We start from the raw sequence: 27,129 nt of genomic DNA, 5'->3' as shown, positions 1-27,129 counted from the left end.
TTAGTCCATATACACACAAGAATCGCTAGTTAAAATCCGTCTGTATTATGTAACTTCCTCATACTGATAAAGTCACGCCAAAACAAAAAAAAACAATTTCATGCATGTAATGTATTTTACGGTTCCATGATATTTCATCAAAACGACAATCCAACACACCTACAAAAAGTGATATAAAGTTATTAAAACTGATGAAATAAAAACTAGGTTAAATAGTTACCTATGTAACCTATTTAACCTAGTGTTTGTTTCATTACTTTTCATGACTTTATATCACTTTTTGTAGGTGTGTTGAATTGTCATTTTGATGAGATACCCGGTCACCGTATTTTACAAGTTTGATAGATTGTGGTTGGGGTCTGCTGTAGAAAAAATATGTATCAATATGCATTTTTTTTTAATTTCACACTTCAAGTTTGGTTGTTGTAATGATTAAGATTAATGGACATTAGAAAATGTGCTTTAGAGCTGAAATCGGGTACTAATAATGTTGATTACTCTGACTTGACAGCTTGCAACTGTCACAACACTAAGGAGCTTTGGTGGAAAAAAAGGTATGTACTAACAAACACGGCTACCATCTTGACAGAATTGACCGGACATGAAACACACAACAAAATTTAAAGACAGACGAAATCCAAACTGGTTGAGTCAAAGCAGGACTCTGTTACGCTCAGTCAATTAATAAATAAATAACAAGAAAAATTAAATTTTGAATAACTTACATCTCAACTGGGGCAGTCATCTCAAGGCACTTACTTACTGGTAATCAAATCAGATTATAGGTCGCTAAATTTAATATCTAACCTTATCAGAAAGTAGTTTGTATCAGATAAGAATAAATTAAACATGTGTAAGTTTTATATCACATATATTTCCTAATGATAATCTTTAAAATAAATTACAGTCATTCTCTTAACAATAAACCTACTAATGAAATGTTTGCTTTGATTTTTTTAAATCTTAACGAGAACAGCAAGTCAATAAAGTAATGTAATAATATTGGAATAAAATATAAATCTTTGTATGAAAGACTTTTAATATTTTCGATTTTAGAGCAGTTTTGGCAGGTAAACAGCATTCATTTCCAGGTGTGAAGTACAAATAAATAATCTATATTCCACTTCTGTCGATGAAAGCCTTGCATCTGCATATCGAGCATGGTTAACCGATAAAAGATTTATCGATAATGTCCATAACTTTTCATCGTTCCTCAGCATGACCGCAGATTTTTAACGTGTAAACAACAGTCAATGTCGAATAAATTAAGAACACTTCGTCGTTGTGAACTGTCGTTTGTTTGTTGGTGATCTGTGGTCATGCTCAGGAACGATGACAGGTTACCGACATTAATTATCAATCAACGGTGCTAGATCCCTGCAAGTAGTTACAACAGTACGGGTCTTACAATGTTTCTAACAGTCACCACCAATATTATAAAGCAATTGCTATATAATACAAGTGAAGCACAAATATTGTAGAATTTTTATAATCAAGTGTTTAGATTGCAATTCTGAAAATATTACCATGATCATCTAGCGTGAATTAGAGAAATTACAAATAATAAAAAAACTTTTCTCACTATGTCTGCCTTTAATTTGAAAAGTACTTATTAAATTCTTGCTCAAAAATAATATTGTTATTTTTATTGATTACGATTTAACTTCCAATATATTGATGACACATAATAAAATTATTTCTGTTGATAACCACAGAAAAATGCAAATGATTAGATTGAAACTAATAAATCTGATTAGATTTTAATTTCATAATCTATGCATAATTATCTTAATTTATTTCTACGAACGGTAAAGTTGCCGTTTGTATAAAGCAGTAATATGGCAAAAAGCATGGATATACAGTAGAAGCACGGCAAAATACAAATAGAATTAATAATTAACTGCAAATAATTGATTGTGAGAGCAAAACACTTTCTCATATTAATAAATACGTCAGACAATAATATGTATAATGCAATTTGAACTCGAACAGATATTATTTACAGATTCTAGAGATCAATGTGATTTATTGTTTGTTTAATGGGCTAGAATTATTAACAATAGTTTATGCACATCAAACTTTTGCGAACAGTTAAAATTTCAATACAATTACTTCAGAAATTTAAACACTGAAAGAAAGATGATACTCATACAGTTAGTATGAATAAAATGCTTTTCGTGCCAAACACAATTAATTAGAGAAAAGAATCTAAATGGATACAAGCAGCACTGGAGAATAAACTAGCAGCCCTGTTTTATGTTGGCTGCCATTCGTCTGTATTTTTTTAATCGCCCATTTGATTCCCTCATTCATTTTATTTTTTATTTATTAACACATTCACGGACACAGTGTTTATTGACGTTGTTTTAGAGAAAAATATAATATGACACAATATCTATTGACACAATGCACATATTTTAGTCAGGGATGCGCCGCGGACAGGAAGTCAAGTTTTGTACTTTAGTAGAACACATCTATTATGTCACAACACAAACACTTCTATACTTAAAATAGTGTTACACCCAAGGATTACATTTTTAATTACCGATTTTCAAACAAGTTCAGAAAACACATTGTGTGTCATATCTCAAATAGTTGCCACTCTATTTTCCGGCAAGTGTTCGTCAATGTGTTAAATCCGATGGTAGATTTTTTGATAAGGATCAAAAATATGAGCGCAAAAGAAATAAGATTCGGTAATAATTATCGATAAGTTTCTACTTAGAATCCTATTATGTAGTTATAAATAAATTCTAACCATAATATTAATAAGTGGTAAGTTACAGAATATGTAATTATCAAATCTTAAATATTGTCAAATAATCTTAACATTGTTTCAATCTCAAAAAGAACAACAATTTTATGGGTGGCAAGCCAAAGTATTACAAATTTTAAGGTTATACTTAAAAGAATTCATAATCTGCTCTTTCATAGATGGCGCTAATTTAATTATTTTAGGAAAAAACACTTTTTGCGATGTATGTACAGGCAGGCGCAAACCCACAATAATTAATCTTAATATTTTAAAGCATAACTTGTAAAGTGTTTTTTTTTTTTCTAAAATAATTAAATTAGCGCCATCTATGAAAAAGCAGAAAATAAATAATTTAAAGTTGACCCCTAAGATGAATTAATCAATTCTGAAAAATCTCACATCTACTACAAATATTTACTATCATGTAAAAGATATTATATAATGTATCAAATATTATAATCACTATTTTTTCAAAAATAACTCAATTTGAATGCAGTAAACTTTTAAATATTGCGCTACTAAAATAAGCTGACTGCATTAGATGAAAACTTAGTCACTTGTGCATTATGGCTGGTAATAGGACTAAAAAATACAGGTTGACCAAAAAGTTATGTGATTTTTATTAAATACATGCTAACATTACATAGCGATCAGTAATTTGTTCCTCATTCTGTTTTAAATTTGTCTTAAAATAATTTCTATTTAATTATCGTAGCGACACTATATAATTTCATAAACAGTGATCAAGAATCAATTGTTAGAGCCAAGTGAGAAAATATATTCTTACAACATTTTCATTGGTAAAACTAGAATATATTTATTATATTGGTTAACACTATTTTATCTAAATTATGACTCTTAACTAGAGATGCAACGAACGGTGATTTGGCCGAATACTGAATAGTGCTTTAAGTCGTAGGGCCGAATATCATTGCTACTGCCAATATGCTAACTAGGGGGATGTAGAAAAGTGCAATTGCAAATGAGATAGGTTTTTATTTAAAAAGTGTTTGTCTCAATCGTAACCCTCAAATCTGGTGGTCTGCAAATGCAAAACAATATCCAGCCAAACGATGTTTATGCAAATTTATCGTCACCTTGCACTAGTATCTATGGTGAGAAACTGTTTTTGGAAGCTGTTATGGTCTGCAAAAAAACTTGAATCGTCTGCTACCAGCAAAGGCAGAAAAATTGGTTTTTATTCACATATTTCACCTCTGATTGATTTTAAATATTAAATAATGTTGGGCTTTCTATATGTAGACACTTTTTGAAGAACATGCATTTTTATTATCATTATTAGATATTCGGTCAAATATTAAAACAAAATACCGAATATTCGTTGCATCTCTACTTTTAACTATCCACATTCATATTCATTCGCCATGAGTTGTGGTTCTACTGCAAATAAATGCTATTGTTTTGATTGGAACTTCTTTAAATGCACTAAATAAACTAGTCGATTGTCTATCAAACATTTGTATGAAAATACATTGTGTATATTCACAAGGTGGAGACTAGCAAGTTGTTGTATAAAGCTAAATCAATTTAATATAAGGTTACATAAAATATTGCTCCATTTTTCGTATACCAACTTCAAACATGGAAAAGCATTATTATTTGTGAGATCACATAATACGCCGAAGACATAGATTAACATGTTAACTTGGAAGAGTATAAAGCGGTATTCACTCAGTTGGTATAGGTGCCCATGGTCATGAGATATGTCAAAATCTTTGAGATTTTGAAATGTGGATGTATTACATCCACAGACATCCAAATTACTAGACTTGCCCTGACATGAAAATTATTGACAAATCACCGAAAGGGGAAATCACAGTCAAGCGGCCTCCCGCGCTCTGCGCACTTGGTTTTTTCCCCTTTCCCTGACTGGCCCATCTATTCATTTGAATGTCTTCGATTAGATCATTAAAAAACTAATGTAGGTAAGTCATAAGGAACACAAAGAGACTTAAATAGGTACCTTAACTACTTCAACGATTCTTTATAATATATTAACGTATAGATACATATTATACTATGTGAAAGTACATAAATATGTAGCAAAGTTGTGAAATATATACCAATGATTTAAATTTTAGTATGTGTTTGCCATAGTATCGAAGACATCTTTAATCATAACACTCACAGTAATGTGGTAAACTTATCGTTATTTGATATTTCGAAAAAAGGTTTAATTATTCATTAATCGTAACGAGAAGACATATTCATAATATTTTGGTAACCAATAAAGTTGATACAATAAGTGATTTCCCAAGAAAAATCCAGAAAATTAGCAATCAAAACGCATAAAAATAGTTGCTATTTCTGAAGGCATATCCTGATGGGCAAAAAATATTATTTTAAGTATAATTCGGTGTCTAAAGGAAGCTACAATCATTAATTTACAAAATCTTAATTGCAAATGAGTTTTTCCTTAAAAATTATTATCACTGACTAGAAAAACATATATAAAAAAAATACAAAAATTAGAAACTTAGAAATGAATCAATAAGCAGACAAAAATACATATCATAAAGAATTACTCGGCGCATAGTCATAAAATAATTCAAATCAATCAATTACTTTACTTGCAAGGAGAAATATAATCATAAAAAATATATGATTTATTTATCATAGTTGCCTTGGTGGTTTTTGAGAAGGTATTTTCATAAACCCGTCAAAACCTTATTTATTAGCTTGAAAGAAGTCATCTGCGTATGACAAACCAAAGGAATGTCACCCGCAGATGACTTCTTTTAAAACTTTATTTATTAGCTTGAAAGAAGTCATCTGCAGATGACAAACCAAAGGAATGTCATCCGCAGATGACTTCTTTTAAAACTTTATTTATTAGCTTGAAAGAAGTCATCTGCGGATGACAAACCAAAGGAATGTAGACAAAGATAATGGGCCGTTAAAGATTCATCCCATTTTTTAACTACGGAAGAGACGCTACATTTTATAATAACATATGTACATACATATAACATGTATGTAAATATTATGTTTATGAAACATGTTTTATGGGAATTGTAGAGGAGGAATATTGCACAACTTAATTTTAATGATTTTTCAATGTTAATAATCAAAATTTCTAGAGAAAAGAGATTGCGGAGGTCGGTACTCAGGGTCGGGCTGGTTACGGTATTTCCTGGCTAGCCAAACGGCTAAAAGCTGTAACATTAAACATATTTTAACATTAGCACATAAAATTGCACACTTTAAATTATGTAAATTTTACATAATATAAAATAACAATAAGCATTAATATTAGGGGAAAATTAACTAAGAAATTTATATGTATTTTGCTGAAATTGTCGAAAATATCTATTTGTATATTCATAACTAAATATATACATACATACACAAATAAAATATCTATATGTATATCCATAACTATATACACAAATAAAATATATATGTTTATCCATAACTATATAGACAAATAAAATATCTATTTGTATATCCACAACTATATGACAATTCAACACACCTACAAAAAGCGACATAAAGTCATGAAAAGTGATAAAACCAAAACTAGGTTGGTTACATGGGTAACTATTAAACTTAGCTTTTGTTTCATCACTGTTAATGACAAGGTTGCATGGGTAACTACTAAACCTAGTTTTTGTTTCATCACTTTTAATGACTCTATATCAGTTTATAACCTAGTTTTTGTTTCATCACTTTTAATTACTCTATATCACTTTATAACCAAGTTTTTGTTTCATCACTTTTAATGACTCTATATCACTTTTTAATGGTGTGTTGAATTTACATTTTAATGAAATATCATGGAACCTCCATAACTATATACACAAATAAAAAGACTAATACATAAAACTTTATTGTAAAAAAAAGTTGTATTGCGATCATGCATAACTGAAAAAGTGTCGCTTACAGGAGCAGCTACCATTGAAATGTCACACGTTTAACTCATCCAAAGTTATTTTGACTGAAACTGACAATTCGGGAGGCAGGTATGGGAACCATTAATTATTATTAAATAAGAGCAAATTTTTGTGCAAACTTATATTGATGTAATAAAAATTCCATAACTTTTTGTATTTATTTAATACTAGCTGTACCCGGCCACGCATTGCTGTGGCTCAGTCTGTCTGTGCAGATAGAGAAACAATAGCGCGTGTTGGTTTTACATCCAACAGATGGTGCTGTTTTTTAAAAGATAAGCATGTTTTTACCTGTCATAGGTTACATCTATATAATATAGGTATATAAAAACACACTCGTATTGGAATGCAAAGTTGTGTCAAAATTTCAAAGCAATCGGTAAAGAACTTTTGGAGATTTAAGATTTTGAACAAATGAACATTTACATTTTTATATATTTATTTATTTAGTAAAATAAAATACTTTTTTGTTTTAAAACCACGATATTTATTAATTTAAGAACCGACCGGTTTCGCTTTACTTAAGCATCATCAGGGTACAAATTAATACTAAACAAGAAGTACATAATGTGTGCATATATATAACAAAATATAGAGGGAGACAACATGATACAAATATAAGCAACACAAAGACGGTCATAAAATACATTAACATAAGTGCACACCAGTGCTAACATCTTACATAAAAACGGGCATGGTAACAGACTAAACAACTTAGAGGCACTAGAAATTTAAAAAGCTGTAAAAACCAAAAGTCAGATACTTAATAATCAATTAGACATATCAAGTAGTCCAATATTAGGTCTGTTTCCAATAAACCCATAAAAAAAAATAAAAATAAATTCCCAGTTCTCCTTACCTCCTTACCACCATGCCAGTTGATGCTTTGTTTCTCCCGATTTATTGATATAACCCATTAGTCTACATAATTATCTGGCGGTTTTTCCATTACTTGTGCACTTATGTTAATGTATTTTATGACCGTCTTTGTGTTGCTTATATTTGTATCATGTTGTCTCCCTCTATAATATATTTGTATCATGTTGTCTCCCTCTATAATATATTTGTATCATGTTGTCTCCCTCTATAATATATTTGTATCATGTTGTCTCCCTCTATAATATATTTGTATCATGTTGTCTCCCTCTATATTTTGTTATATATATGCACACATTATGTACTTCTTGTTTAGTATTAATTTGTACCCTGATGATGCTTAAGTAAAGCGAAACCGGTCGGTTCTTAAATTAATAAATATTGTGGTTTTAAAACAAAAAAGTATTTTATTTTATTAAATATGTCAAACCACAAAGTGATTGCTTTCTACAATAATATTTATTTATATAATTTGTACATTTATTTATAACAATTACAGGTAATATAGCCTAAGACGTTATAATTGTACCATTTATGCAGTGTATATGCAATGCCAAAACTCTCGCAAATGCGCTATAGGACACAAAAAATAAATCTATTTTTTTATCTACCGCATTCAAAAAGCACGTAGCTCTCCCCACAGGTGAGTTCATAAATAAATTAGTGCGGCTTGTTCTACTATATAGAAGATTGTGATGACGTCCTCGAGAGTGAGACTCTGATACAAAAAAATTTAATTGGGCCAGTATCTCATTATTAGATAAGTGACCGTTTATTAGTTGGAAAAAATATTTAAGCAAAGCAATACCTCTACGTGTCTCTAGGGAGTGGTAATTGGTCATGCCTAATATATAAATCGATGGGTAAAGCCAAGGGTAACGTCTATAGAGCCGCGAGAATAAAAACCTTAAAAAAAATTTATGGACTCTCTCAATGCGTAAAGTGTATGTTAATTCATGTGGAGCCCAGATGAACGAGTTTGATTCAAGTACACTTAGGACTAGTGTGTTATATAATAACGTCAGTGTTTTTGTGTTACGAAACGGATATGAGTTTCTAATTACGAAGCCGAGAAGCCTGTATGCTCTGCTTATTAAATCATCGATGTGTTGGTGAAAAGTTAGTTTGCTGTCGTAAATAACTCCTAGATCTTTGATTTGGTTTAGGTGTTGGAGAATAATTTCATTGATTGTATATTCAAATACATGCGGTTTCTTTGATCTTGTATACGAGACGTTATTGCACTTGGGTGTACTGAAGTTCGAGCCATTTATTTTGGCCCAGTTTGAGACGCAGTCAATGTCACGTTGAAGGAGAATACAGTCAATATGGTTTTTTATTGAGCGATATAGTTTCAAGTCATCTGCAAATAGTAAATACAGCGAATGTGTGATGACTGAACCAATATCGTTAATAAAAATCAGAAACAGAAGTGGTCCAAGGATAGACCCCTGAGGAACTCCAGAAAAAACTATGAATTCAAAAGAACTGGAACCCTTATAATAAACAAACTGTCTACGATTTCGAAAATATGAAGCAAAAAACAGAGTAGTCTTTTGGAAAAACCAAATGAAGATATGTATAGATAGGTAATTTTTTATGGTATGTTGACATAGAATCACCGTAAAAAAAAAAAGCATATTATTATGATGCAATTATTATTACACGTGACAGCTGTTTCGCCTTCTGAAGGCATTATCAAACAGTTTAATGATGCCTTTAGAAGGCGAAAAAGCTGTCATGCTTAATAATTTCACAGCAGAACTTGTTTTTAAATAAACTGTTATTTTAATTGAATTACAATATTATTGAATATACAGGGTGTCCGGAAACTCGTAGTACAAGCGGGAAACTGGTGAATCTACATCACATTTGGAGTCGATTTTGTAGTATTTTTTATTTTTATTTGAGCTTTCGTTATCGAGTAAATCGAGTTTGAAGTTGATTCTTATAAATTATTACTTCAGATCAAAGTACCCAACTAATTAAAACTATTTGAAAGTAAAACAAATGAAGAAACTCGGATTTGAAGCATTATTTTGAAATCACCCTTCATTTAACCCGGTGTAATCATAAAATATTTCTGCTCTGCAGGGTTAAAACATCTGTTTTTCAACCCTAAACACCAGAAAAAACTTTAACCCTAAAATAGCCGAAAAATATTTTTTTTTGGTTTTTTTTTTTTTTGAAAATGCTCAAATCAAAAAACTTTATGTTTTTTTGGGTTCCCCATGTGGTGTAGATTCTCCAGTTTCCCGCTTGTACTACGAGTTCCGGACACCGTGTATAAACAAACAAAAAAAATCAAAATTGAAACAGAAAATAAAATTTAAAAGCAATCCATACCATCCATAAGAATTTATTGAGAAAACACTGGGAAACCACATTTTTAGGAACTACATATCTTTCATCAAGAATAATTGGTTCTGATTAGCAGATATGTCCTACTACATTTGTATTGTCTTTATCTGCATTCTTTAGTACAATCCGGTACATGAATGATCTATCAAAGACAATTAATTAATCAGTACTCACAGTAAATTGTCATTATCTCTTGATTAGAGCAATGTGTCATATAACTATTGACAGCTTGAGGAATGTTAATGACACTTTATTTAGAAATGTTAATGATAATTTTATTTCGATTGTATTATAAAGAAAGTTGAAATTTTTTGAGACAATGTTCATGAGGACGAAATGACCAAAATACGGAGAAAAAAGGTTGATACAACTCAACAAAAATAGGACTGTCAATAAACTTGATTTTGACAGCAGCTTTACGTGCAGTTAGTGGGTTAAAATTAATCAATTTACTATTATCTAATATCATATCACAAAACTTCTACGTGCTAAAACAATAAATATATAAAAATGCATAGGTATGTGTGATTGTAATAACAAGTTAATAATAGCCAACACTAAGTAAATGATAGCACTATTTAAATAATGGTCATCATATACACAAATAAGAGCAAAGCAAACTAAGCAAATAAATAACAATCACGCAGATACATTAAAAGCCACTTTCAAGGTTCCCGCGTAAGAAGGTATCATGTTAACAAAGTTAATTTTTTTAGTCCACTGAAAACCTTATAAGAGTTTCACTGTAATAGTATAAAATAAGCAGATAGTAGTAGCCAGGGTGTGCCGTACATATAGACTTATATAAGCACTGCCTACCATGAAAATATAAATATTTAATATTAAAATTTATTGGAATAAATCATGAAATAAGGAAGGTTTTCTTCTTTATTCCATAGAATCCACTCTTTAAAAAACACGCTTGGAAATATAACTAAGAATCACAAAACCATACGCACCATACTGACCGCACTACCATAAAGCATGGAAGGCAGGGACTAAAAATGTACACTTGTATGCGATGCTCATTCAAGATCGACTTGATTGTGTTAGTGTCGAAAAAGGCCTCGCCTTTCAGTACAAATCACAAATGTGGCAATAAGTGCCATCTTATGCCAGTTTATTAATGCAAAAATTCTCATATTATTATGTTGGCTTTCTTTCAAGCATCTTTATACATACATCTAGTAATTGGCTTGTAACATGCATAGATATTTGCTTAGCTTAGCTAAAGCCATCAACTTAGCCAATCAAATTATTTTTTTTTTAAACTTCTTACAATTAATTAGCTATTTTTCCTACTGCCAACCCTTATTAAAAACTCTGTTCACGTCAGTGGTAGTAGCATAAACTGATGAAGTGATATCATGCAGGACAAAGCAACTAATCTAATCACAACATTAAAAAAGGCACTCAAATAAATAAAACAATTAGCGGACAAATCAAAACGGAAAGTAAAGCATAGAATGATTAGTGATTAAAACCAGCTAGCACCTTTGTTTATCATGGAATGTGTAAGACAATAGTAGGTTTGTTTGTTTAACACAATTACAAGAAAGCACTGGGGTTAGCCCTCGGGTCCTTCTGATTGCGATAGCGTACAGTCAACCACACTCCCACAAACTGGAAAATAAACATGTCATATGTGCACCATTAGTATGTATTAGCAACCACCACATCCATTTACAGAACAACTTGTTCATTTGACAACAGCAATAGGTGATTTGGATATCATCTTTCAGTGACCTTGGAAATAGTAGGAGCATACGATCAGCAACCACCACATCCATTTACAGAACAACTTGGTTATATGACCACAGTAACAGAAAGATGACTTTGATAAGTGACCTTGGAAATAGTAGAGGCATACGGTCAGCAACCACCACATCCGTTTAAGAACAGCTTGGTTATATGACCAAATAACATGACTTGGTAATAGTGACCTTGGAAATAGTAGGGGCATACGATCAGCAACCACCACATCCATTTACAGAACAACTTGGTTATATGACCACAGTAACAGAAAGATGACTTTGATAAGTGACCTTGGAATTAGTAGAGGCATATGGTCAGCAACCACCACATCCGTTTACAGAACAGCTTGGTTATATGACCACACAACAAGACTTAGATATAGTGACCTTGGAAATAGTAGGGTTTCATAAAACTGTTCATGGCCCAAGAAAAGAAGAATTAACATTAATTTACGATGAAAAAGTGTTAAATTTACAGCCCCTACGGACTGCATGCCCTTGGGTAATAGTGATTTTTAATACAGTGACAAATCTTTTGGTCCCTGAAAAATTTGTCCGAAAGGAATCATAAATATATGTAGTCACTAACAATTAGCTTTTAGTGAATATGTAATGGACACGGTCATAATAACCAAGGTGTGCCGTTTTATCTTTTAGAATAAAAACCCTCTTAAGATTTTTATCAAAGAAATTAGCTGTAATATAACATGCTCAATCAATGAAGTTGTCTTTAACATTATTTCATCAGAAAGTATTCAAAAGTTAGGAGCAGATATAATGAAAAGGAAATGTTATTCAAGGCTCAAACCAATAAAGAATCATTATTATCTGAAAATGGTAGTAAAAATATAAGTTTTCCATTCAATTACCAATCCAATAAACTTTCACCAACAAAAACCATAAAAACTTTGAATAATAAAATGTAGTTATAGAATAAGTACCTCGGTAAAGCTGAAGAAGAGACCGATTCCTCCGCAAAGCTTGAAAGCGTAGTTGATCTTTGCCTGAAGCTGCTCCATGCAAGGCTGACATTGACAGGATTCAGTGATTATATCGCTATTGCAGCAAATTTTCTGAAATAAAAACAACAATTTTATTTATAAGAGTGAATATTCATATTACAACTTATCTACCTGGCAGTCGACATGTGATCCATCGGCGGCTATCCCCGTTGCATATATGATCCATGAAGTTTCACTAAAACAATACATTGTATCAAAAGTGGTGGGATAGATTGCATTTGTAAGATGGAATGTGCAATTGTCAATTCTAATGTGCAAAATTTGTCTGGTTTTCAAACTTTGACAAAGGATAAAACCAAAGATATTAGAAGAACGAGATATGATATGTTGGCCGCCGGACCGTAGCCGGAGTACTACCTAATTAGGGTACTTTGAACGGTATCGGGACGTGTACGCACAGAAATCTGTTCTATGTATTAGTGCGGATACCTTAGCGCAAGCGAAGGTGTGCAGTAGTATTGGTGAACAAAACCGGCGACACTCGGCAAAACAATTCCACTCAGTACGAACTGCGCATAGCACATCTCGTTCTTCTAATATCTTTGGATAAAACCACAGACATAAGAATATATAGACTAGAAATTAAAGGTGAGGGGTAAAATCAACTGTTGAAGAACGAAGGGGGTAAAGCTGACTGTGATTCGTCAATAAATCAATCTGACAGTATATAGGCATCTCGCATTTTAATATCACCATTTAGTTCTTAAAAGTAAAATCTGCTTTTGAATGAATAGACATTTTTACATGGGAGCGCAAATTACTCGCCACGTTATGAACAAATTTGCGAAGTCCAAATTCGGCAAAAAAAATTTCTTCTATTTTCAGAGTCGAATATTTTGTTTACGTATTTAGTTAACCTCTCAGACAAAGACTTTTATCTACTATGTGTTCCTTTGAGAACTGTCAAAACGTGATAATTTTTGTGTTATTTACGAGTTTTGCTAAAAGCTTCATAACTCACGTTTTGGGAAATGTAGCCTCATTCTAAAAAATGTTTTGGAAAGATTATGAAATCAACTATCGCATTGTGTTGTAATACGTAAATATTTGCGTTTCTAAATATACATTTTATGAAAACGTCAAAAAAATGTAAAAATCGCTTACAATTATTTCAAAGCCGTGAAAAATGTACTTTTTTTCTGAGTATCATAAAGAAATAACACTTTATATATTGAAGAAATATAATTAGAAACTATTAGTCACCTCAAAATATTAACCGTTCAAACTAAAATATTTTTAATAAATTATTTAGAAACGCAATAAATTATGAACGAACAAGATGACAGATTCAATCGGCTTAGATAATGCAACTCTACGTTCCAAGGATATTCTTGAATACAGACGCGTAGCGTTATTCATTATCGATACTCTGTTTTTTAAATCATGGCAATCCGTATACTAGTGATGGAAATAAATCGATTTTTGTAAAATCTCGCGCGTTTGCGTGAAAAGACGTTCTAATGTCTTGACCGCTATTATCATATTTACGTCTTTTGACGTTCTAATGTTCTGAGTGGTTAAGACACTTTTTTAAGTGTTCATAATTTACTTCCCAGTAACAACGATGCGCACACTTGAGAATCGCTACATTCGACCAAATGTATCTCGATGTAATAGTATATGTTTCTACAACTGATTCATATTATACGATGTGAATAAGCTTAAAATGATGCTTACATATGGAATGTAATACGACAATTGGGTTTATTCTCTTTTTCACATCTATTTTTACAAGTTTTCATATCGCAAGCCACTATTTTGCAGTGTTATTTCATAAAATGCCTCGACCATAGCTCGACGCTAGTTCGAACAAGAATGATGACATCACATTCTCAAGATTCACGGGAAGCCATACGCGAGCCCAGCCGGCTCCAATGTGGGGAATAATACGCTTTTAATCACTTAGGGCAGGTCTACTAATATTCATATGTCTATGGATAAAACAGTGGTGACATGTGGTGAAAATATGAATAGTAAATTTTTTATTAAAAAAAAACGTTACCGGACAGCAAAGTGCACATAAGATTTTTTACTCCAAATATGCTAAGGAATAGCTGGTTAAAGTTTGTCGGGTACGTGCCTATACACCCTGTATAACCAAACTTGCTATACCCTGCCACGCATTGCTGTGGCTCCTTCCAGAACTTTCAAGAGCATTCTGGAACTCTCCAAAACCTTCTGACTGCACTCTTCACGCTAGCCTGGAACGGAGAGTTCTATTTGCACATCACTCCTTGTACACGCAGAAAACCCGAAGTGAACGAACGCCACGAACTGAGCCGATGAACGCCGAAGGCGCCAAAACACATGGCACATGACTCTGCCAGCTCTGTCTGTCAGTGAAAGCAATAAGCATGGCCCCGACAGCCAAACTGACAGTAGTCACGTGCTCGTACCGTCCCGCTCGGTTCGGCGATCATCGGCTCACTTCGGGTTTTCGACGAGAAGTGATGTGAAAATAGTATTCCCGGCCTGGAATCGCGTTTTTGTCATTTTGATTGCGATTGCTGCCCCGAGTTTATCGATTAAAAATAGGTGGTGCCCGCCACCCTTCCGATATTTTAGAATGTGCTCTAGAGTACAAAAAGGTTGGGAACCCCTGTTCTAGAGCATTCTAAAACCTTCTAGAGCATTCTGGAACTTTCTAGAGCATTCTAAAACCTTCCAGAGCATTCGAGAACCTTCGCGCACTTTTTGGAACCTTCCAGACTCACCGAAACAGTCAGAAACCCATTCTGAAATAATCTATTTGATCTGGTTGATTTGACATCGCGTTTGGCTCCCACCCAGGTGTAGTGTATTAAATTCCTCAGCTGGCTAAGTCCTCCATCACAACACAAGCAACATTTTCCGCTTACTGTGGTGATAGTAGGAGATATTCAGGTTATTTGTAACCCGGGAATGTATATCTTTCTTTTAATAAAAAAATATATCTGAAGTATTCACGGCCTTCCCATAACAAAGCACATTTTTGTCACCCCCACCAAACTCTCATACTCTCTTACTAGGCCTATCTACCACCATAGTGCGGGTAGGGAAACACGGGTTTCTTTTTATTATATATATTAGATTTGTCCATTTGGACCTTTATTTGTCCAATTCAATAGAAAAAAAAGGCAAAATCATTGTCCAATTTGTACATTTTGTTTTCAGTTCAATTGGACAATAAACGTAAAATAAAAAATTAAATGTTGGTTAAATTTGCCAGATGCAAAATATCGTCAAATTTGTTCATTTAGATTATTATTTTTCTAATTGTTCAATAAAAGTGCAAAGGATCAGATTTGTCAGATCGTTAAGTTTGACTATTTGGACAGTTCTTTTTGAAAATAAATAATTATAGATGGCAGCACTTCTGTTCGTAGCTATCACGTGGAGCATGTGTACAACAGACCATAGCATCGCCTCAAAAGGTGACTACGGGAAGCATCTACAGCAAACATACTTCCCGTACAGTGAAATAATACTATCAGACATTAAAAATACATTATAATAATTTCGGTGGTTTATTGTCGGTTTGGCCATGAACCATGATTGTATCCTATTTCCGTCAATAATAATAACTATGTTTTTAGTATTTTCTAACAAAATAAATTATAGAGCTTGAAGTAGCCCAAATTAATTTTCAGTTTATCAGCTACATATATTCAATGTCAAAAAAATATCCATACAAATCATTGTACAAAACTGGAATGAATCTTGTCATTTCGTTTATCTTAACGTCAGAAGCCAGCAATCAAGGATGCCAACGAGTTGACGGTCATTTATTCATTTTTAAATAACAATTTATTAACTAATATAATACAACTTATAAATTCAGTAACGGGTCAATCCGCACCAAATCATCCAGAAAATTTTGGATTTGTCACCCACCATCTCAGATTTTGATGAAACTTTAAATTTTTAATCCTTCCATATAGATAAGAAAATATACCAAATTTTACCTTCCTACCTCAACTCGTTTTTTTTTTATTGGCAGTTGAAGTTTGGGCAAAATAAGCGTTTTTACATATTCCGAGCACTCCGGAAGAGCTTGTACCTTCAATGAAAAAAAATTGTATCTTTGTCATTTATAGTGCAAATGCAATGAAAATTTTCAATATTATCAAGAAAACTATGCTGATTGCAGAAAAAAATAAATAAACCCTTTACATTTATCTACTTGACTTTAAAAAATTACCAAAATTAATTTTTTAAGTAATTTTTGGGACGGAAAAGGTACTTAACAAAAAAGCAATATCTCGGGAAGGTACAGTGTTAATGAAGTAATTTTTTTTTTTATTCATATCTACAAATAGCATAGAATCACATACAAAAATAAAATTCATGGCATTTTACTTGCTTCAATAAATAAAATCCATTTTAAACTTTTTTCAAACTTTTTGTAATTTTTTTTTTATTCTTATCTACAATAAACATAGTACAACCTAAAAAAATAAAACTCCTGGTATTTTGTGTGCTTCACAGTGTAGAAACGTTTTTAAAATGAGAAATCTTAATCATACAGAATTGTTCCAAGTTTTTTAAAATCTAGATACTGTATTTGCAAATAAAAAAAGTCAAACTTATTCGGTCCTTTACAACATGCTGGTAAGCTTGCAATGTAAGCTTAAGGTACCAACAAAATAATGTACCTTGTTCCTTACCCTGAATGCATACACCATAGCAATATTTTATAACAAGATCAACTTTTTAACTCTTTTCAATACAAAGTTAACTCTTTAAAAAACAAATACAATAAAAAATAAAACAGGCAATGTAGGATTAGGTTAAATGAAAGTACATTACAATAATATTGTTTACAAATAAATGTTCAAGTTCATTTTTTACTTTTATTCTTGATCTGACCCATAAGATGGTTGAACTTTTGATCAGCATGATGAACGTCTTTTTCAAGAAAGTAGTAAGCTCTTCCTGAACCTTTTGTTGTGGGAGGGTCAACGATATTAAAAATATTTTGTAGTGGAACAAAACAAATATCTTCTTTTTGATGTGGCCAGTAAAAGGATGGAGCTGGGCCAAAAGGATGCATAAACTTGATTGATACATCACACTCGTCTTCATCTTTGGAAACCACAAGTCCAAAAAACCAATGGTTGTCATATACGCAAGCTACATAAGAGTTTGTACAAATTTGTACCATACTTAGTTGCTCAGAGCGATTTCGTTCCCCACTGAAGTTAAAAATCAAAGCATAATCTGAATCTGAACTTATCCTTTTTGTGCCAACTTCATTTTCAGACAGAGGAACAAAGCAGTGGAAACCTCGAGTGCCTGGTATTGTTTTAGCTTGTGAAAAACGCTGCTGTAATTGTTGCCTGCAAGTGAATAAGCTTTCTTTTCTCAGCAAGTAAAAATATATATTTTCTACTCTCGACTGACAAAACTTAAAAGTTTTGTCTACAGTTGTGATAGTGTTGCCAGGGCCAAGTTGCAAACTTTCTCTAGTTAGAAGACGTTTTACTGTTCCACCTATTCCATCACAGGGAGATTTCCCATGACTCGTAGCAAAAAACGACCAACATGCTTTCAAGTTGAAGTCTTTTTGATGGTGACACAGATTTAAAAAGTTTTTGCAGTTTTTATATTGCGCTGCGCAACCATCAGTAAAATAATGAACACTTTGAATTTGGGGAAATTTTTGATTTAAAAATTGAGCAACAATTTTTTGAGTTTCGTAAACGAAACTTACATCATGTTCCAAGTCATCTGAAATGACACACAAGCTTGACAAGTACTGTGAGATCTTTGCCAGGCTCTTCACAAGTGTAAATTACCACTGGGTGGAGTGAACAACTGTCTTGCGTCCAGTGGTAACCCTGGACTTCATTCTGGATAACATAGGAGAAGTTTTCACTGAAGTCTAATAACACAACAGCTTCATTTATCTGAAGCTGTGCTTTTAGGGACTCTTTGAGATATTTTGATTGAGACTTTGTTATAAAAGAATGAGGAAGAAGTTTTACAAGACTCTTCACAAGATGTTCTACATATTCATGAAAGGGAACTGTAACTGAAACCTGCTGTGTTCTATCAGTAGTTACCCATGCACTGTATGTAATTTCATCTTTCTCTGACTTAGTATAAGTTTTTTTGTGACATTCAGTACCATTATGTTGTCCCACACTACATTTAACTAAACTTGTTTCGATTAGAGACATTTTAACAACGTACACCATAACATGAAACAACTACTGTATTTATATAGATGATCACTGCTTTGAAGCTGACTCAGAACTAAGCATGTCAGAGGAAACAAAGCATGTAGTATCCTGCAAACTTAGTGATGAGGCAGATAGTAATTTTCATGTTCTGTCTTGTTCTTGTTGCAGATACATCATTTCCATGTAGTGACTTGTCTCTAGGACTGTTTCTTTGATATTAGTCCATTCATTCAACCTATGTTACTAGCTATATACCTAAACTATAACTTGCCCAATTACAAATTAAAAATAGATATAAAAAAAATCACAAAGAGTTTGAAAAAAGTTTAAAATGGATTTTATTTATTTTTGTATCTAGATTTAAAAAAACCTAGAACAATTCTGTATGATAAAGATTTCTTATTTTAAAAACGTTTCTACACTGTGAAGCACACAAAATACCAGGAGTTTTATTTTTTTAGGTTGTACTATGTTTATTGTAGATAAGAATAAAAAAAAATTACAAAAAGTTTGAAAAAAGTTTAAAATGGATTTTATTTATTGAAGCAAGTAAAATGCCATGAATTTTATTTTTGTATGTGATTCTATGCTATTTGTAGATATGAATAAAAAAAAAAATTACTTCATTAACACTGTACCTTCCCGAGATATTGCTTTTTTGTAAAGTACCTTTTCCGTCCCAAAAATTACTTAAAAAATTACTTTTGGTAATTTTTTAAAGTCAAGTAGATAAATGTAAAGGGTTTATTTATTTTTTTCTGCAATCAGCATAGTTTTCTTGATAATATTGAAAATTTTCATTGCATTTGCACTATAAATGACAAAGATACAATTTTTTTTCATTGAAGGTACAAGCTCTTCCGGAGTGCTCGGAATATGTAAAAACGCTTATTTTGCCCAAACTTCAACTGCCCATAAAAAAAAAACGAGTTGAGGTAGGAAGGTAAAATTTGGTATATTTTCTTATCTATATGGAAGGATTAAAAATTTAAAGTTTCATCAAAATCTGAGATGGTGGGTGACATGGCCTGGATGATTTGGTGCGGATTGACCCTAACGGCATTTGTTGATTCGTATGACTTTTATTTAATTCCATAATATATTTCACTAGAGTTCCTTATTCTGAATGCAATAATTCAGAAACAACTAGATCCTTCTTTGGAGAAGGAACCCGGAAATGCGTAGTGTGGACTGACTTTAGATTATGCGACTGAAAATGCTAGATTTCTTCACTAATTAGTTTTTATACGTAGCCTTATTGCTTCGTGATTTGTGTAAATCCTGAGAAGTCAAATTTAAAATGTCTGCAGTCAATGATCTGTTTTTTTAGCGTCCACATTGTAAAACTGTATAAAATAATGAACTAGATAATATATGTACAATAATTAATTGCAGTTTTTGCGAGTATCAATGTTACCAATTTGTTTCCCCATTGAATCGACATGCAAGTTATTTCGACTTACATCTACGAGATCACAGGTGGGGTGGTCCATGGAAGAATTGGTGGGCGATCTGTCGTGGAATCCACAGCAGCCAAAGGTTTGCTGAACCTGGGTTTTGGTATCATTATCAACTGTTGCCCAACCCTGGAAAATTAATACATTTTATCAGTTATGAAGTCAGTTGTATAATTATTAGATATAATAATGTGTTCTAGACACTCTCCGCAGTTGAGGGGTAGGGCTATTGATGTATACCTGGGAATATTCCCCAAAGCCGAGAATATATATTTTTTTTTACCAAGAAAACTTTTCTGAATGAAGTTGCCTTTTTTTTTAAATGTAATACATTTAACGCTACGTAGTAATGTAAAATCATGTTTGTGGTTTGAAAATTTGATTGCTTAGATGCTTTAATTAGTAGAACACATCTTGGCCCTTGAAATAATTAATTATTTTCATAAGCCCAGAAAAAATAAAGTATCAGGCCTGTAATACTGCTTTAAAGTTCAAAATCTCCGAACTTGCAAACCCATTTTCGGTAATGGTTTTATTGTGTAATGTGGCAAATTAAGTTCTTAAAACAGATAGCTGGTGTAAAATGGGAAGTTAAACTTTATCGCCATCTACAAAAGGAGTGTTATTGTTAGCGGCCCGATTCCAAATGTTACACAATATGGTGCATCACCTTCATAAGGACAGTGAAATTAGTTTTTCGATATCTCAAAAAATGATGAAGTTATGAGCTTTTTTTTTTTTTTTTTCATATATATCCCGTTAATCTACAGTAAAGTAGTTTGTCAAATAGGATTTTTATTACAACTTTTACCTTAATTTATACAAATTTTTCAAATTGAACTTGGATATAACATAAACAATTGTGTCTCATGATACCAGATGAGCCTCAATTCATATATCTAATGGCGGCTAGAAGGCTACAGCATAATCCACGCCAGTCATCGTACATACCATGACATTACACTCTCATTGACTGGCCGCAAATATAAGCATTATATTTTCGGTACTATTAGGCATTTTCCAAAAATTCTAAAAGTTCTGTCCTCAGCTTGCTCTTAATAATAGGACATATTTGTAAATGACATGAAATTTTGGTGTAGGAGATGACCTCATGGAGATGATTCCATGATATTTCATCAAAATGACAACTAAACACACCTTTAAAAAGTGATATAGTCATTAAAACTGATGAAATAAAAGCTAGGTTAAATATTTACCTATGTAACCTATTTAACCTAGTTTTTGTTTCATCACTTTTCATGACTTTTTGTAGGTGTGTTGAACTGTCATTTTGATGACCCGGTCACCCATGGATATTTCATCATTTAGATCAGAGATTCCCAAAGTGGTCTATATCGACCCCCAGGGGTCGATATCGGATTGCTGGGGGGTCTATGTCAGCGAGAAAAAAATTTGGGGGTCCACGAGATTCAAATGGGGGTACATACGAGCGGACCCCCATTTAACTCAAGTCAACATTTAGAGTTCCGTAAATGACACAATAGACCTAACACAAATAGACTGAGAAATTACTTATTTGATATTTGTATTTTTATATTTCGTAAAGTTGTTAATTGAGGTATATAAATAGAGTCTACGTTCCTTTTCTCGTCAGAATTAATATATTCAAGCAAAACATTGCACAATGGAAGCCGCGAATTTTCCTAATTCCCCAACTTGTTTTTGAAAAACGTCCAAGGTAATAATGACGTTCAACATTAAATGCACTTCACACAGACTTCAAAACTAAGTTTGAGGACATTTTGACTATGGAAATGGAACGTTGAAGAGTTTGATATCTTGTGACAAGAAGAACTGACCGGAATAAGCACTGACAAAGAACTTAAGGGGCAGTTCTGTAGGGCCAGCTACAGAAAGAAATTTCCGTTGCTTATTCTGGTTCATTTTCATTTAGTGTAATACCTCACAAGGGCGCCCCTGTCTGCACAATGCAAAGACAGAGGAACTATACCGCCACCCGGTTGTTGGACAGGCAAGGGAAGGGAATCTTTTTACGAAAAAAATAAATGATTATCACAGGGGACGTTAATAGTTTTAGGAAAATTCAATATTCGGCAGGCAGGGGGTCTACGGAAAAAAAAATTTTTGGCAAGTAGTCTACGGGGCAAAAAAGTTTGGGAACCTCTGATTTAGATGAAAATTCTCACAATATTATCCAAAAATAAATTCCCAAGAATTTACCCATCAGTAGGTAAGGCTCTCCATTAGCAATCCAGAAGTCGCAGATTCAAAATCAAGTGTGCGCAAGCAGAGGCGGTTCCTTGGTACGTGCATTTGTGCATTGCACTGCTTGTCTTCAATCTCCATATAATAAATTACAAAGACATCTGTGCCCCAGTGATCGATGTAAGAAATTCGTAATTCCCGTCGGGTCATTATTTGAGCTATCTTCTAGTAAAAAAATCCCGCACAAGAGCAAGCGGTCGTGCATACCCAGATATGCACAGAACCAACTTTTACCATACTACTAAAACAGCATCGGGCGGTATCGAGACAGCCCGAAGTAGCCGAAACGGTGACATGAGCGAGACAGATTACACTCTTGACGTCAAATTACGTGTTAGAGCAGTGCAGATACATAACCCATCCGTGCATTATCGAAGTGCTTTGACGGCGAGTGAATTTTGCATCACTTTGATCATGCGTAATCCAATGCGTTTGGAATGGATTCGCTTAGAAATACTAATGTTCAATGTTAATGCAACAACATTAACACATTGGAACTCGTTCGCGGTGAAATCAAACGGTTTCGCTATATTTTCAACGATGAATTGAGTGTCCTTTATTTTCGAGATAATTTTGTATTTTTGTATTATTTAATCAGTTATTTTACAAATATAACTTAGAAGATAGAATGAATTGCAGTAGGTGTTCCCATTCATTAATTTGCTCCACCTAAATTACAGACTAGGTACATTTTAAAAGTGAAATGCACTGCTGGTAATTACAGTCACGGGCCGCCTCTGTGCGCAAGTAAATTTTATTTGATTAATCTGTGTTATTTCACAATTTATTCACTTGAATTATTTTTTTCTGTCTGGAATTTAGGTCAAAACAACAATTTTCAGCTTGCAACATCATTTCCATCGTGAACTATGGAGCATTGAAATATGCATTTAACGGATAAAAACAAGATAACTGTTTTTAAATTATTCAGTAAGAGAAAAATGTTTAAACTCAAGACTAGATGAGATTTACTTTTTTATTCGAGCGATGGAGATTTCCAGGTGTTTGGTTTTCAATTCAGCCATTCAATTTAATTAATATCATACCTCCAAATATTGACACAGAAACATATGAACTTCTTACTGCAGTTTACAGCCAATGAATCCACCTAGATTTCAACATTCATCCCGTATTTAGGTTTTATAAAAAAATGTTAAATTTATAATCCAACTACCTAAATTTGGGTAACCATCGCTAGAGTGGATAAAAAATGAATCTTCCAATAAAGGTTTGTGGCCAAAGCAACAAAAACCTATACCCTAGAGCTATTCAAATCTGGCTGGAATTAAGGGCCGGATGTTGTGTTATTTTGATTTTTCTATGAATAACAAGTGACTCGCTATAAAAATATTATGTTAGAATCTTAGTCATTCATAAATTTTCAATGCAGTGACACAATAATTCCCTACTAATACACTATTTCTCACAACTGATAGCACATATTTCAAAGAATGTGATAACATCACAAAATAAACAACAAAATGATACCATTTTAAATAAAGATATATATAAAAATCCTTGAGAATTTTCAAACCATGCAGACGTAATAAGATAACATTTCAAAGGTCATCAATGAAGTGATGACCTTAGTTCAGTAGTGGCAAAAAATGCTTCATACCTGCTGAGCAAATTTTTCTTGCTGATCCGGATTTACAGCCAAACAAGCGCAAGCTACGGAGAATTGGATCAAAAACAGCATAAACAGAATCACCATGTACTGAGGAAATCATATTAAGAAAAATGTTTTTTTTTTCAATGTTAATGAGCTAAGAGACTAAAAAAATGTTAAGAAATATAAAAATAATATAATTTTTTATTGATTGCCTTCTGTAAAGAATGTGAAAATAGGTTTCTTTTAAACAGGTATGTACGTTTCTAGAATGAAGCACACCAATATACATCAACATGTTTGACAAGGATCAAGGATACCTACAATATTGATGTGTATGTGGAAAACCATATGCTTGAGTTGGAAACTGATGTTTACTAAATCAGTTATCTCAGAGGTAATATAATTTTATCGTATAAATTAAATGTAATTATTGTGGGCCATTGTGAAAAGGATACAAAGAACAGCATCACTTGGTGGTGTTTGACAGCCCCTGCTAACCCCAAAATGGATATGAGGATTAACAGAATTCCGCATGCTAAAATGCCGCCGATGATGGGAAGATTGGTCACTAACGAAGCTGCCCTTCCATATACAGCCACCCCAATCAGCACAAATGCCACAGCCTATTAATAAAAATAATACGATTAAAAAATATTGATCAATGACTAAGGATCTGATACCATAATAATCTGATCTTTAGATGAACTTTACGTACAATGTACAAAATGTTGAGGGCCGTCAAAGCATTTTTAGAACAAGTAAAACCCCCGCACATTTTGATATATTCTTGATATTTTACTGTCCTGTCAAACCAAAAGACATTTAATTTAACAAAAAACTAATTAAAAATCCTTTCAAAATTATTGCGGACGCAAATAAAACGCACAAACTTCGCTTTGATCTTTGAACAGTAAAGCAAACTTAACAGCTAAAATAATATTTGCAAAAACATAGAAAAAGATAGTTAACTATTAAAAGATTAATGATGGTTTCGAAAAGCGAAAGATTTTATTATTTTGCTTTCTTGTTTCGATTATATAGTACAATATAACTGAGATTTTGCCTCTGTACTCCATCAAATATTTTGGAGAAAATAACTTTATTGGCCTTACTCGGAAAAATCTTTTCTTCGAAAGACAACCGGAATTAGGAACTCCAGTTCCTTTTTTTTTTTTTTTTTAATAATAACCTTCTAACTTAAATAAACCAGTATATTTTTTGATTATTATAGTTAGTTTTAGTAGTGAAAATAATTCTCAAGTTTATTTTTCGGGTCTTCCGATATCGCACCAAATCTTTAATTGTTTGTGTGACGTCACCATTCACAAAAAGCCTACAAGTGTTTAGTTTATTTAAGGCGGCGATACACATGCCTGTAAAATGGAACAGTAGCTTGCATGCAAGTTAATGGCATGTGCAAGTTACTGGCGCAATGAGAATACACATGCAAGTTAAACTTGCATGCAAGTTGCGTCCTTGCTACTAACAACAGGTCAGCTACTGGCATGCCCGTACCTGTCGCGACGTTCACACATGCCGGTTTCATAGCCCCCTCGTACCCTCCCTCAACTTGCATGCCAGTAAATCAAATGTTGTGCAATCTACTTGCAAGACAGGTACAGGCATGCAAGTTAGCGTATACACATGATAGTAGCTGGCATGTGCAAGGAGCTTGCATGCAAGTGTGCCAGCTACAGGCATGTGTATTCCCGGCTTTATGTGACAAACTTTCCCACGACAAAAAACCTGAAAATATCGATTTAGAGAGTGGTTTATTTATGAGTAGTAGCCACTCTGTTTTGTATTTTATGTGTAGAGATGCTTTTTTTAAGGTTAAACACTTTTAATATTGAAGAACACTCTAGGTAAAATGTTAACAAATCATCAATACTCTGAGTGGTTTTTTTATGTCAATGCTATTATTGTATTCTAGCAGATTGCAAAGTGTTCCAAGTCCTGTATTGTTTCTAAAAAATGCACTGTCTTACGTTTAAACAACGCACTAGTTTAAGTACACTGATTATTAAGACTGTAATAGTATGTTTATTAAAATCGTTTGATGCTGAAACCATTTTGAAAATACAAAAATGACAGGACAACAACCTCAAACAGTCTGAAACTTACCGTCCATTTTTAAATTGATACATTAGAACAGTGTTCCGCAAACTTTTTATGTTCACGGTACACCAAACTAGTCAAGAAATTTTAACGGTACACCAAAGAAAAAAAAACAAGGTAAATTTTGGATAGGATTGGCTAGGCTTATTACGAATAGCGGCGAACTTTGAGGTTCAACTACGAAAGCTGCATGTCATCATAATTTAAAAAAACATCCCAGGTTTTGAATGGTTTGTTTGGCAAAGCAGGGTTTGTCTAGCCGGGTTTGTGTAATTATGATTGATATTTATCACATAACAGTGACAGAATGACCGCGAACTGTCACCGAATCGGTTCGAGAAGGGAATTTTAATTTTACCCAATTGATAATTAAAATGCATATTTTTCCGCCGCCACCAAGCCAAAAAATTTCCTTTTATAGTAATTACGGCATATCTAAAGTTTTTTTCTAAAAAATATTCGTAATAAGCGTGGCCACTCCGAACCAAAATTTACCAAAAACAATATTTTATTCATATTTATTATTAAAATCAATATAACATGAAAAGATATTTAATGCGAAATGTGAGCCTGTTTAACTGAACACAGACGATCAAAATTTGGAACAATCGTTGATAACGCTGCTCGCATCTCTTCGTCGATCGTCCTCAGGCGTTCTCTTTTTTTGACTTTATCGTTGTGAGAGTTAAAAACCCCAGTTCGCATAAATAGGTCGTGGCAAATGGTAATAGAATTGCAATAGCTCGCTTTGACAGCAGTGGATACTTATTTTTTACGTGGAGTCAAAATGAGCTAACTCTGTTTCAGAAAATTTTAATTTTAGTGTCCGATCAGTTTTAAGCTCCATGA

At 32.8% G+C, this 27,129-nt stretch overlaps 1 protein-coding gene across 3 annotated transcripts; it reads right to left on the bottom strand.

Annotated features, from left to right (window-relative positions):
* Positions 1-873: 873 nt before the first annotated feature.
* Tsp97E (Tetraspanin 97E) lies at positions 874-25,058 on the bottom strand. Of its 3 annotated transcripts, none has more exons than XM_089635711.1 (7): positions 24,878-25,058; positions 24,618-24,785; positions 24,169-24,267; positions 20,310-20,432; positions 12,602-12,733; positions 11,401-11,529; positions 874-5,932 (listed from the first exon to the last, which is right to left on the bottom strand). In XM_089635711.1, exons 1-6 carry the CDS (start codon positions 24,935-24,937, stop codon positions 11,455-11,457), a joined length of 657 nt encoding a protein of 218 aa, XP_089491837.1. In that variant the 5' UTR covers positions 24,938-25,058; the 3' UTR covers positions 874-5,932; positions 11,401-11,454. The 3 variants fall into 3 exon arrangements, with proteins under 3 accessions (XP_089491837.1, XP_089491836.1, XP_089491835.1); XM_089635710.1 differs by lacking the exon at positions 11,401-11,529 and having other exon boundaries at positions 874-5,442; positions 5,601-5,932; XM_089635709.1 differs by lacking the exon at positions 11,401-11,529.
* Between the last annotated feature and the right edge of the window lie 2,071 nt (positions 25,059-27,129).

This window comes from Hesperophylax consimilis, chromosome 9 (genome assembly GCF_061612785.1).
Source record: "Hesperophylax consimilis isolate HC1 chromosome 9, BYU_Hcon_1.0, whole genome shotgun sequence".
NCBI classification, from domain to species: Eukaryota; Metazoa; Arthropoda; class Insecta; order Trichoptera; family Limnephilidae; genus Hesperophylax; species Hesperophylax consimilis.
This window is presented reverse-complemented; position numbering and strand designations above follow the sequence as displayed.